The 13,782-nt window shown below is 40.3% G+C and overlaps 1 protein-coding gene across 1 annotated transcript; it reads right to left on the reverse strand.

The window, feature by feature from the left end:
* Nucleotides 1–1,289: 1,289 nt before the first annotated feature.
* On the reverse strand, nucleotides 1,290–13,223 carry LOC308286404 (cytochrome P450 2J6-like). Its single transcript, XM_080727401.1, has 9 exons — nucleotides 12,946–13,223; nucleotides 11,014–11,179; nucleotides 9,665–9,814; nucleotides 9,236–9,396; nucleotides 7,032–7,208; nucleotides 6,726–6,867; nucleotides 4,942–5,129; nucleotides 3,029–3,170; nucleotides 1,290–1,779 (listed from the first exon to the last, which is right to left on the reverse strand). Exons 1-9 carry the CDS (start codon nucleotides 13,159–13,161, stop codon nucleotides 1,595–1,597), a joined length of 1,527 nt encoding a protein of 508 aa, XP_080583527.1. The 5' UTR covers nucleotides 13,162–13,223; the 3' UTR covers nucleotides 1,290–1,594.
* Nucleotides 13,224–13,782: the final 559 nt, after the last annotated feature.

A 13,782-nucleotide genomic window follows, 5' to 3' on the forward strand; every position in this document is an offset into this window, starting at 1 on the left:
GCACTGTCTGTCATCACTCTATATGTTTCATTCTGTAGTCTGCTTGGCTTGCTCTTTTTTTTTTTTTTTTACCTCAACACCAAACCTATTTGCCGAAAATAGCCAATCTACAAGCTCTCAACGCCAGAGCTTAGATCTGCTATTTTCGGCTAAAGTTCTCCTCAGAATAGGGATGTGAGAGTTCAAGTTGTCAGTTTAAAAGAATGATCCTATCACAAAGATTTGGCGGCCCCAGTAACTCTGAGGACCCCTAGGGTCCCGGACTCCCTGTTGAAGACCCCTGCCATAGCCTGAAAGCCAGGACAAGTAGCCTAGGCCCACTCATATTTTTCACTTCAGTAAAAGTATCAATATTGCAACGTAGACATAGCCTGTTAGTTACAAGTACAAGTCCAGAATTAAAAATGTACTTAAAATTACAAAAGTGTTAATTGGCATCAAAATGTAATTAGAGTAGGCCCACCAAAAATAAAAGTAGGCTACTCATATAGATGCAGAATGTCCAAATGCATCTCATTGTGACCTTGCAGATCGAATAAGTCATAAGTAGTCTGCCTAGGTTTTATTTTACCCTCAAAGAAATGTCTACGTGCAGAACTGTCTGAGAACCAACAGGCCAATCACAGCATCGTCCCCCCGGGCTATGGGACTTAAAAGGTTCACCGCGGGACGCGTATTTGGAATTGACACATGCCTCCAGACGGAGCCGCTCGATTGTCCACGACACTGCAAGCGGCGCGCAGGCCAGCGGACCTTGGTCCTGCTCTTCGCCCCCGAGCGCCGCAGGCGCGAGTGGCCGCGAAGAGCGGGCCAGGGCCGCGCGGCCGGCGGAGCGCCGCGCGAGTTACGAAGCCGTGGTGAATGCAATCGTTATATTTATGCCCAGGCCGTAAGGCCTGGGCAAGCCCACGATAAACGCCCTGTCCAAGCGACTACAATTGAGCGCTCCCTAGCTCCGCTTCAGCCAATCAAAAGCTTCGGTGGGCGGGGTTTCCCTGGAGGCCTGGTGTCAATTCCAAATACGCCTTCGGGACACAAGAGAACTGTTGGTTATGACCATAGGGTTATGACCCAACCTGAATATACCGGTAGATGTCACTATCGGTCAGTTTATTATCAGTGGCGGACAAAGCAGCCGATACAATACTCAAGTAGGCCTATTCAAAAGTACAATGAAAATTATCTTGTTAATCGCACTGCTGTACTGACATTCAGAACATTCCCATTAACTGATAAATAATAATCATCATTAGAAGAAATGTTCAAGCTCACAACTCTATTTCACTTGAAATAGTTTATTAGACACAGACCCATTTCTCATATTAAACTTCATAAATGCCCTTCATCATACAACTGTGCAACACAGACGTTGTGAAAAATTCACATCTACAAGCTCACTTGCTATTTTCCCTGCTTTTATTAATATCATTATTATTTTAACCATAATATTAAATACTGAACTGTTTTGGACATAACATTTCCACCTGACACAGCAAGTTACACAATTGAAATTGCAGTTCATGTTTGACATTGACAATCTAGGAAATGCATTTTTTTAAGGCTTATTGTTGCTTTGGATTTCCACTACATGGAATCACTGGTGGTGACGTAGGCTGGCACAGATGTTGTAGTGGATGGGGGCCAGGGTGAGCCCAAAGTGGCATTCCAGCGTGGGCTTCACCCCGGCAGGCATGGAGAACCTGAACCTCTGCATGAGGGAGGAGAAGAACAGGAACAGCTCCATCCTGGCCAGGTTCTCTCCCAGACACACCCGCTTACCTGCAAAACAACAAGGGTCAACGTATGACGTGAGAACACGTTTCCTTTAGTATAGTGAAGGTTAGTGCCTTAACACAGTGGTCCTTTTCAGGCCGTGACCCCCCAAATAATCATATTTGAACTGGGAATCCCCCACCATGACGAGCACTAAGAGTTGAGGCATTTCATTTTGTATACCACGGTTCTATTGTGAAAATAGCAGATCTACATGCTCACAACGCCTCGCGTTGAGAGCATGTAAATCGGCTATTTTCACAATTTGTGTCTCTAATATTTGATAATTTGGCCAATGTTTCATTTGACATTTTAGAGGCATTAAAAAGTCCTTAAATTGTAACTTTAGGAATGTGCAGATATACACTTAAACTTTATAATGGTTTGTTTACTGTTGATTGAGAAAACAATGTTGCACATTAAGCTAATCATCTGGGGCCCCCTAAAATAATTTGGGGACCCCCCTGGGAGTCCCAACCCACAGGTTGAGAACCACTGCCTTAACACAAGGTCTCCTCCAAATGTTCCCCTGCTACACTTGGTACTTTCACCTCTTTTGAACTGCTCAGTTTTATCATACAAGGTTCCTGTTCTCTGCATTGTAATTTATAGGCCCCCAAAGTAGAACTCCCGGTTCCTAGATGAATTCTCTGAGCTTCTGTCCTTGATAACCCCCAAATATGATAAATTATAAATTCTTGGTGATATGAACATACATGTATGCTATCCATCCCATCCAATGATTAAGGATTTTATCAACCTGACTGAATCTTTCAACTTCATCCAATCCATAAACGAACCCACACATGACAAGGGACTTTCCCTAGGAGTATCTCCTTCCATCCGACTCCGAAGCATCACAAACTTCGCTTCATCAGATCATAAAGCCATTGTCTTTGAAATCCTAATGCCCCCCTCCAGCTCCACCGCTCAACTCCCAGCTTGTCTGGCGCGCGTCATTGAGGCTACAACAGCCGCCAAATTCTCAGAATTATTTCAGTCCTCCTCAACACCCCCAACAGTTAACTTCTCTCCCCGAGACGGCGGGGGTGGGGAGAAAGGGCATCCATTTGAATAGAGAAATATCAGCGCCCATGTGCACAACATGTAGATCGTCTATTTTCATTTTTAAAATGATGAATACAAAAGGAACGTTTTGGACACCCGACAAAAAGGTAACTGATGTTCCTCCTTAATAATGTAATAATAACAACAACATAATGATGATGAGTATTTAACTGATGTTCCTCCTTACCAGCAGAGAAGGGGAGGAAGGCTGCTGGTCTCACAAAGCTGCCATCCTCACTCAGGAAGTGTCCAGGATTGAAGGTGAAGGGTGTCGCCCATTCATGAGGGTCAAACAGCACTGAGGTCAGATTGGGGATTATTGTCACTCCCTGTTCATTGGACAGGGATTACATTAAAAGTCATTAGAAAGTACAAGAGCTTGTAGATCGGCTATTTTTGGCAAATACATTTGGTAGAGAGTGAGAAAAAAAAAGTCTATCAAGTACGTTATTTACGTTTTACCAATATAAGATATTTAAGACAAGTGGTACCAGATATGCAGCTTGGCAAATTAAAGGTGCATTGATCCCAGTGCATGACGGAGGACAATTTCACGATAAATTAAATCTCCACGATAATCTCCAGATTTGAATGGGAAACACACATAAAAAGGTAACTTGAGTGCATGTTTCCCGTTCAAATCTGCTGACAATACAACCAAATGCTTCTATGGAACACTGTGTTGCCACATTCCGCGTGAGAAATATGAAACAAGGTCTATGAAAACAAGTCTAAAAGAGTTGGCTTGTAGGCACAGGTGAGCACTTTATAAACCTATATGGGCCATTTGAAAATAGCCCAATTAATCCATGGACAAATATATTCATTTGGGGGGGTCCTTGACATGAAAATGTTTGAGAACCACTGATTTAAACAACAACAAAAAAACGCAAGCTGCAATACCAATACTGTATATAGAAGCAACTTTACAGAAAACAAGCCCAAATACTAACCTCACCTGGGACTACAGCTGTGCACAGAAGTGTTTTTTTTTTGTTTTGTGAAAGGGCCTTTCTGTGTGGAGTTTGCATGTTCTCCCCGTGTCCCCTAGGGTAGATACCATCACAAAACATGCAGTAATCCTGGTCTCTATACTGCCTCCCCCTGGCCAGCCGGGGCGCCTGATGGAGGGGAAAGGAACTGGTCGGAATAACGTGTTCCTTCCATCCAAACCGGGGTAATCCCCCACATCAGGTGAAAAGAAGCAACTTGGACTCCTCATGCATAGAAGGAAGCATGAGGTCAGTCCGTTGTCTCCCCAGGCGCAGCAGAGGGAGAGCAGAGCCCAGGATTACATAGGCAATTGGCACTGGGTGAAAAAATGGGTTACAAAATCGTGGGATAAAACAAAGAAAAAAAATAAAAAATCGCACCCGTGCGAAGTGAGCGGTGCAAACTAATTTCTATGCAAATCAGTGTTGATAGGCATGCATGGCAATATTCTTTTTGTTGTATATGATGTCAGTCTAGAGGTCCTGCTCAGACTATATACGTCTTTATTGTCATTTCTCATCAGTTAGTTGACCAAGCTACGGATTGTAGCTTGTAAGAGTGTCATAGTGTAATGATAAGTGACCTTATTGACCTCCAGAGAGGCCTCCAGAGAGGCGAGAAGAGGCCAGAAGATGAATATTTTAGTTTTTCAAAGTCTGTTCATTTGTATGTTAAACTTGTATTAGCTGCCTATCATTTATAACCTGTAAGATTTTCCACAGTCTGTCTAAAAGTGTGGTTATTTTATGGCTTATAAGTGATATTCATCTAATATAATTTTGAAATTCAAGGTTAGCACCGCTCAATAATTTTTTATGACGTATTTTACGCGGCCTAAACGCGTTATGACGTATTTTACGCGGCCTAAATGCGTTATGACGTATTTTACGCGGCCTAAACGTGTTCTAAATCAGGGTGAACCAATCGAGTGCCTCTGTGACTATGACATCATGGACAGATCAACAGAATCGAAGTGTTTCATTGGTCTAGCGAACTCATGTCATCATCATTTGTGACATCATAGTTTTGGTAAATAAGCGGTCTATAGGAGCGGTTAGCACCGCTCAAAAATAAGTGAATTTATTGCATGGTTTAGAATAAAGAGACCTTGGGGACGGTGTAGCCTCCCAACTGGACGTCCCTGGTGGTCATATGAGGTAAACTGAGGGGAACTATGTTGGCCATCCTCTGGATCTCATGGATGACGGCGCTGGTGTAGGGTAGAGCAGTCTGGTCTGCCATGCAGGGCAGTCTGGACCATCCAATCACTCTGTCTATCTCCTCCTGGACCTTCTCTGTGCAACAGGGAGTGATGGGGTGAGAATGACCTCATTCTGTTTGGCTCAATTAACACATTTCTAAATGATGACTTTTATCACATTTTGTTTACATGTCTGCAACATCAATTACTGGCACTGCTTTGGTGCACCTACTGCACATTACATTGTTAAGGCCAAGGTTGAAGAGCTATCACCTCAACTTTTAGGTGATAAGCTATCAACTAAAAATGTGATGGCCATCATGGACTCTCGGTGAATCACCGCGCATCTGGGCCTCTGAAACCAGGGGGCACACTGATTGGTCAAGATCGACCAATCAGTGAACGGGTTGATGGGGAGATGTCTGAAAGTAAAAACAGAGGAGAGATGTCTAGGTCCGAGTTGAGGGCTCTTCATAGCGGCTAATGACGTAATGTTGTAGTTTTCTGACTTTAAAAGACTACACCGCGGTGATGGCTTATCACAGCAGACTGTAGGGGAGAACGGGGTAAGATGAACCACTTTTTGCTTATGTTGACCTGGAAGCAAGAAAAAGTGAGATGGCAGTAAATTCAAAACATCTAGATATATTTCAGGATGTCTGCTATCATTTGAAATTATAAGTAAGTGTCTATGACAAAGGACCATAAAAAAAGTGGTCAACTTGACCCAAGTGAGGGGTAAGTTGATCCATGTAAAGGGGTAAGTTGACCCACGAGATACAAAGAATGTATTTACTTATCAGAAATATTTTAATAACACATTTCCCTTTTGCAAATAGTCTTATTTCCTTTCTTACGGTTTTTAAACCGTGAGAAAAATTATTAAAACCAATTAAATAATGTTTGTTATTTAGAACCTTTTAATATTTGCAATTATTAATATAATATTAAAAACTTCTCTTAAATGAGTGTATTCATCAAAATGAAAGATGATTCAGCATAATTTGAGTAGCAAAGACCTAATAAAAAATATGAATGGTGATTCACATAGTTCAACTTACCCCAAGGCATATGGTTCATCTTACCCCAGAGCCACCATTTTGACAAAACCTGGCTAGCTTAATGCTTAAGGCTCATCTTTAGCTAAATGATTCACATAGTTTTATACATTGGGCTATCACCAACATGCATGCTATATAAGTTTAGACCTGGGTACATTTGATTTAACATAAAAATCATTATACCATAAACGTCAAAAATTTACTTCGACCAGTAAAAAACACTTTTTGGGGTAGAAATATGCTTTCCACTTTGCCCATGTGTCTGTAAACTCCACAGCCAGGTGGAAATGATTTTTGTGTTCTTATTTTAAGGTCAAATGACAACTCATGTGTATAGTTTTAAAAATAAAGGGGGTGGTTCATCTTACCCAGCGGTTCATCTTACCCCGTTCTCCCCTACTATGATACCCCCTTAACCTGCTTCTGGCTCTGATGTTTCAGCTTCTTTCCCTCAGGGCGTCTTACTGGTTTTAACCACTTTACCATCATATACATCACATACATCGGCTATCTGAACAAAGCAGACCTATACTTGATCTATGCTATGCATCATGTTGCGATATGTTGTATACTATATGAGGCCACTGGCATAAATGACTAATATTAAGGAAGGACACCCATGATCTTACCCTGAATCTCAGGGTACTTGGCCATGTAGAGGAGGGTCCAGCGAAGGGTGGAGGATGTGGTTTCTGTGCCAGCCGCAAACAGATTTAAGCAACAAATCACCAGGTTTTCCTCATCAAAGGTTGAGTCCACATCCCCTTTACTCTAAGTAAATATATAAACAATATCAGGACAAAATCACGGTTCACATTGATGGGACATTGAAGTTCTTCTCAGAAATGGACATGGTTGTTCATTATAGGATAATATACTCTTGGGTCAACACATTAGGTTCAGGTCAATGTGACATGATGTCAGGTGTCAGTCACCTTGGTAATCTCGGTCAGGTAGCAGTCGATGTAGTCTCTGGGATTCATGGGATCGCAGCTCTTTTTGTGCTCTTGAATCTCTTCTCTTATCAAGTCCTTCACTTCATTCCAGATGTGCATTATGGTGTTATGTGGCCCTGGTAAATGCCTCATCAGCGTAGGAAAGGAGTTGTACAGCTGCAAAATGATTATGGAGAATGAAATGTAATATTGAAGCGTCATTGGACCAGGCCAGGGATTTTGTCATTTTAGGGGCAAGGCCACTTGGAAATTTTTTGAGGGCACAAAGGCCAAATGCCAGGGCAGGAAGGCCATCAAATAAAACAAGATTTTAGTCCATTGAAATAATTTAATTTATGCGTCAATTGGTATTTACAATCTGATCCATGGGCAGCCCTGCACCAATAAAAGATACTGGATTGGTTTAAAAATGGACACTGTGTCTACATGACAAGAAAGAGATACTGGTGTCTACATGACAAGAACGAGACACTGTGTCTACATGTTGACAAGACAGAGATAGAAAATGGTACAGTCAGCTGGGGCATTAAAGGACAACTTTAGTTTTTTACAACAAGGGTTCATATTTTACATTGTAATTAAAGAATGAGTGTTAAAATGATTTCATTTACTTCTTTCTATTGTTTTAGAGATTCTTATTTCAGTGGTTGGGGGCATGCGTACAAGTTGCTAAATATGTCATTTTACACAGAATAAGCCAATTCCCAAGATACAACGCAACCTTTCATCGTTGGATGTGACTTATGGGGGCTAGAAGTGTTACTGTAAATAGCAATAAAGAAACTGCTGGCTTATTGTGTCTAAAAAGACATATTTAGCCACTTGTACGCATGCCCCCATGCGTACGCATGCCCCACATTTTAGCACGGTAAACACGATAAAACAATAGAACAAAGCAAATGAAAACATTTTAACACTCACTTTTTCTTTTCTCTAATTACAATCTACAATATGAACCCTTGTTGTAAAAAACTAAAGTTGTCCTTTAAGGCCACTGTGGCCTCAGGGCATGCCATTGGTTTGAGGGGCACAAGGCCAAACTGAGGGGCAACGATGGCCATGGCCTTCGTCCCTGAAATTCCTGCCCTGCATTGGACATTGATAATAGCGAATTTAAGCAACGCTACGGCGACGGCAGATGACAACGGCAACCGGAAATGATCAGCGCTCGATAGATCAGCCTGCCGCCGTAGCAGCCGTCTGTACTACGCCAGAAGGTCCCTTTCCACGTTGTGCCTTAAACGTCAGCTCCATAGACACGTCGCCATGAGAACCAAAGCGTTCAGTGAAAGAGGTGGGACCCCGTCGCCGACGGCTCTTTGCTTAATGATTTGGACCGCATCGGCGATTGCGTCATAGCAGCCGTAGTCCCGCCTCACGTCGCGGTAGTAGAAACGGGCTCCTTAAATTCCCCAATACATTTACACCACAGCAACCTAGAGGAGAGCATGGTTGAGTCGTTTCAGCACCCTCTGGTGGACAACTTTTAAGACATTGTGACAGAGTATACTGTACTGTACATACATACTGTACTGTACATACCGTACATGCATAGCCTACTGTACATGCATACAGTCAATCATGACAATAATATCGCATAATGATGAATTACGGTATAGTAATTGTAGCAGTAGTGCATTGCCTACATCTCCCAGGATGCTTTGGGGCGGGGGTTACTTCCTGAAAGACTAGTAAACAGTACAGTTGCACGTTACTCCACTGTGTCCTGTGTCTATCTTTATACATGGTGTCAGAGAGTGAAAAAGGACTCAAAAATCACCGCGATTGGAACGCAAAACGGCGGACGTCAAGAAGATATTCGGGAGAACGTTCTATGCCGACGTTAAAAAAAAAGAAAAAAAAAGTGAATAAGGATGTATGTCCCATTGTGCATTTGAAAAGTTTATTGTGCATTTGAAAAAGTTTAAATAATCCATTGTGTGATATCAGTTCATGTGCAGTTGAAAAGTTTAAGATCATTCAGTTCATTTGAGAAGTTAAAGAAAATGTCTTTGCTGAGCTAAGAAGGGGAGGTGTAGCAGTAGTGCATTGCCTACATCTCCCAGGATGCTTTGGGGCGGGGGTTACTTCCTGAAAGACTAGTAAACAGTACAGTTGCACGTTACTCCACTGTGTCCTGTGTCTATCTTTATACAGTAATGAGCAGAATATGTGGAACATACCTGAGCCCAAATAGAGCCATGTAACTGAAGAGCACGGTCAAATTTCCCAATCAAATTCCTCAGCTTCTCATCGGTGTATTCAAAGCGATGTCCAAACACCAGGGAGCAGATAATGTTGGAGACAGCATTTTGGAAGGCAAAGTGGGGCTGAAAGGGCCTGCCTGAACAAAGCAAATGTATTGTATTGTTTTAAATGTGTCCAATGCATGGGTTTAAGTCAGGGGCGTCATTTGAGGAAACAGGGTATGGCAACCGCCATGCTCTATCGTTCATATTTAACCTCAAATTGAGGGGAACCCTCACCCTTTATGCATGTTGTACCCAACTCTTAATTGTTTAGCAGATTAATCTGATCCATCTACATGTGTATAATTTACATAAGCGTTTTATTGTATGCAACCATGATTGACAGGCGTATTCAGCGTTTACCTTGGTGCTCAGAGAAATGCTTGGCTAAATGTGTGAATTCATCCAGGACCGCTGGTTCCAGGGATTTCTTGCCGACTCCAAAGTATTTGAGAGTGGAAAGAGCAAAACGCCTCTGCTGTTTCCACAGATGTCCACTGCAGAACACTAAACCTGTGGACACACCTTTACATTTAAAAAGGTATTTGTTTCCAGTTTCCACTGCCATAATATCGTCCTTGTCGGGTGGAAACCTTGTATGTCTAAGACCGTTCGTTTTGTATTTATCATTTTAAAAATGAACTAAACTAGTGAAAACAGCAGATCTACAAGCACACAACGCCCATACAAGGCTGTCGCACTACTTTTGTGCGACAGCCTTGTATGATGAAGCAGGGCTTTACTTGGTGAAAAAACGTACAAACTTGAAACTTGGAGATACAAGGTTTCTGCCCGACAGTGACGATATGTAACAACCATGGCTGACACTTACATATTCAATTTGATTGTGGGACAGATATGAATTAAAATTTCCTTCATAAGTCCATAGAGTATTATTATGTTATTAATGGGTATATTCTCACATTGAATGATTGTACCAACAGTATAATGATTTAGTAACTATGCCCTGGTAATCGTTGATGGAGGTGTGACAAACCTTTTTCCAGGGCTGCAGAAGAAAAGTGTTATCTGTGTGGTCACAACCCCACCTACAGTAATGTTTACCCTCCACTTCTACAGGGCAGGTCACAGTCAACCTTATTTACAGAGAGTTTGTGTTTGGCCTTTTACTCAATCTTTTGTCAAGTAAATTTGGAATTCCTTAAGCTTAATTGTAGATCTGCTATTTTCAAAATATTTTTTAATACATTGTATATTATAAAACTTGTGAAATGGGACATTCTGCATATAGTGAGCACTTTCTTCTTTTGGTACTTTAAAGGGATATTCGACTTTCAAAAAAACTTTTGGTCATTTTATTCTCTACTCAGTCTTTTGTGAACACCCTGGACAGTTTTTCATTTGCTTGATTCAATATTTAGATATTTGATATTCATTTTTTCAGACACTCCCCATCCAGGGCCCATTCCTATACAAACCCATTGTAACTTCAAACAAAAGACTGAGTAGAGTATAAAATGATCAAAAGCTTTTTTTTTTCTTTTTTCTTTAGTGGAATATCAATTTAAGTACATTTTGATTCCAATTATTTTGCACTTTTACTAAGTAAATTCGGAATTCCAGACTTTTACTTGTAACAAACAGAGTATTTCCCACATTGCAGTATTGAAACTCTTTCAAGTTAAACATATTTTTCAAACATCTTTTTAGTATTTTGTTCCAGGCCTGGGTTAGAGTGTCTGTTCTCTCACCTTTATGGTTGCATATGTCCTTTCCCTCCAGAGGCAGGAATGGCCGGTCTGCCACGCAGTCCGCCTGGGTTACCAGAGCCTCTTTGACCGCCTTGAAGCCATTCAACACCACTGTCCAGCTCTGGCCCAATCTCATGCTGTACACATCACCATACTTCTCTGACAGCTGGGAGGAGTGTTGCAAACGTTATTCAAAAATGTAATTTCTCACAACCAAAGGGGAATACCACTCATTTTCAACATTGAACCACCATATACCTTAGAGCTGTTGATATGGTTCAATGTTGAAAATGAGTGGTATTCCCCTTTAAGACATTCTAAAACAAGCAAGAGTCATTATTTTGCAAAAAGCTGTCAAAGAATAATTTCTTTGCATTTTCTATTCCATTTATAGGCAATAATAACAACAATCAATTTTTTTTTTTTTTTACAATACACCCACCAGTTATTAAAATATAAGCCTCTACCAAACTGTAGACATGTAAGTTATTAAGGTGCATTTAATAGGGTAAAAATATAACTGATAACTATACAAATGAAACCTTTCCAGTTGATTACTTACATTAAAACAAAGCATTGTTGTATTGCAAGTTTTCTGAAATTATATTTTTAAATATGCAAATTAGGCATTATATGCACAAAAATGCCCAATTTGCATGTATTTTGGGGACATAAATCTGAAGATTGGATAACGGCATATTCAAAACTATTGTTTCATTTTCTTGACATATTAGTGACAAAACAAATTACAGATGATGAACTTAGAGAATATGGTGAACTTTGATAATTAGGGTTGAATAGGTGACCAGGTGCACCTATATTGTTGATTAGACACTACTTTTTTACCACTAAAGGCCCATTCCCACTGGGCCAGATAACAGATGAAAAAAATCTCTTTCTCCAGATATTTTTCCATTCAAGTGGATGGTAGATACAGATAAAAAAAAAATGTAACCGATAAAACAAATATCTGTGACAGATATATTTTATCTGGAAAAATATCTGGAGAAAGATTTCTTTTATCTGTTATCTGGTCCAGTGGGAATGGGCCTTAACAGACATCTTTACTATTTGGTAGAGCATATTTTTTTTAAACAAGTATAAAATCTTACTTATAGAACTATTTCAGCATATATTATAATGACAAAACATTTAATGTATCATAATAACAACAATGAATTAGTAGAAGTTGTTTTTAATACTTTAGTTTTACTTTCAATACCTTTACCATCAACTGACAAATTTATCGTTTGGTAAAGCATGCTTTCAAAAATCTTTTTTTTACCATTATTCGATTTATTTTTATTTCATTTTGTTACACATACATACCGTATGTAACAAAATGCAATAAAACAGTAACAGTAACAGTTCAGTAACATCTCTGAGATGATAATATGTAAACAATAATCATCCTAGCTTTGAAATTCCTGCAGGAGAGAGCCCAGCTGATTTCCTTGTCAGATTTCCTCTGTGTCACATGACTTGGAAAACATGGTGTGTGATGTCACTGCACCCTCAGGTGGATATTATTGGCCATCAAACACCTCAACCAAATGGTAGAGATGGCTGAATGAGGTTGAGTTAATTTCAGCATTGTTTTCAATGAGAAATAGTGACTTCAAATGTGCTCTACTGTTTGGTTGAGAGAACTGTTAAACTAAGGGTTAATCCAGAGCAATTTACAGATGCATAAAAAAGAATCACCTTGGAATCTAGGCTCATATGTAAATCAACAACCTATCAGTGCAAACAGTATGATTTCAACCAAAAACCTTACACACTAAATGACTCAAATGAAGCTGGTGGTTAGTCTACACAACATGCTGGTAGGCCTAAGCACATGAAATGACCACTGGATACTTCATGAGTAGCTTGTTATTATGACTAAATTGTAAATTGTACACAGCTGACATGAATTCTCAGTCACTTTACCTCAGTCAGACTCATGTGGGCCCTGCTAAAGTCAACAGTGAATATGTTCCCAACGAGAGGCAACATCCTGGGCCCCGGAGGGAAGCTACCGGTCCGGCGGTTCTTGAAAAAGTCTCCTAATATCAAGAAGAAGATGAAGAAGACGAGCAGAAGCAGAATGTCTGCCCAGTGCCACATGGACCACACAGATACAGTAGAGTTTGAATCCATCTTCATAGTATGTATAGGCAGGCTCCTGTTCTATAGTAAAAACATTCCTCTGCCCTGTTTTGCCTTCTGTCAACTGATCCGCATTAGGCAATCAACAACCAATCAAACACTACTGAAGCTGGACTTTGGCCTTTTATTTTATTTGTGGTAAATACCGACAATCATACTTTAAACACTGTTAATCAGTTGCCCCATCTACCACAGTCCTCTGTCTGTCCTTGTTTTGCCTTCTGTTGCTCTTTGACAAGTGAATCAGTGATTGACAGTGATTGGCTGCAGGTGCGAGACATAGACAGGTAGACTCCTCCTCCGGCTCTGGGGCGTAAAAGGGGGGAAACACTGCCCTCTGCTGATTTTTTCACTGCACGGAATCTGTTCCTATAAGAGATTATGACTGACAAAACAGTAACAGATCATATAGACCTACTTTAGGCCTACATGCTAAATTATTGTCCACAAAAGCCAGACTAATGTCAGTAAGATAAAATACATTAACATTAGACATTAGAACAATCCAAAGTGTATTATTCATGCTAAATTATTATTTTATTATTATTTATTATAATTGAAAAGTTGACTATTCTATACTTCTATTGATCTGTTTAGCAGTCTATGATAATGTGTCGT

Source organism: Nannobrachium achirus, assembly GCF_963921795.1.
Source record: "Nannobrachium achirus genome assembly, chromosome: 6".
Lineage (NCBI taxonomy): Eukaryota > Metazoa > Chordata > Actinopteri > Myctophiformes > Myctophidae > Nannobrachium > Nannobrachium achirus.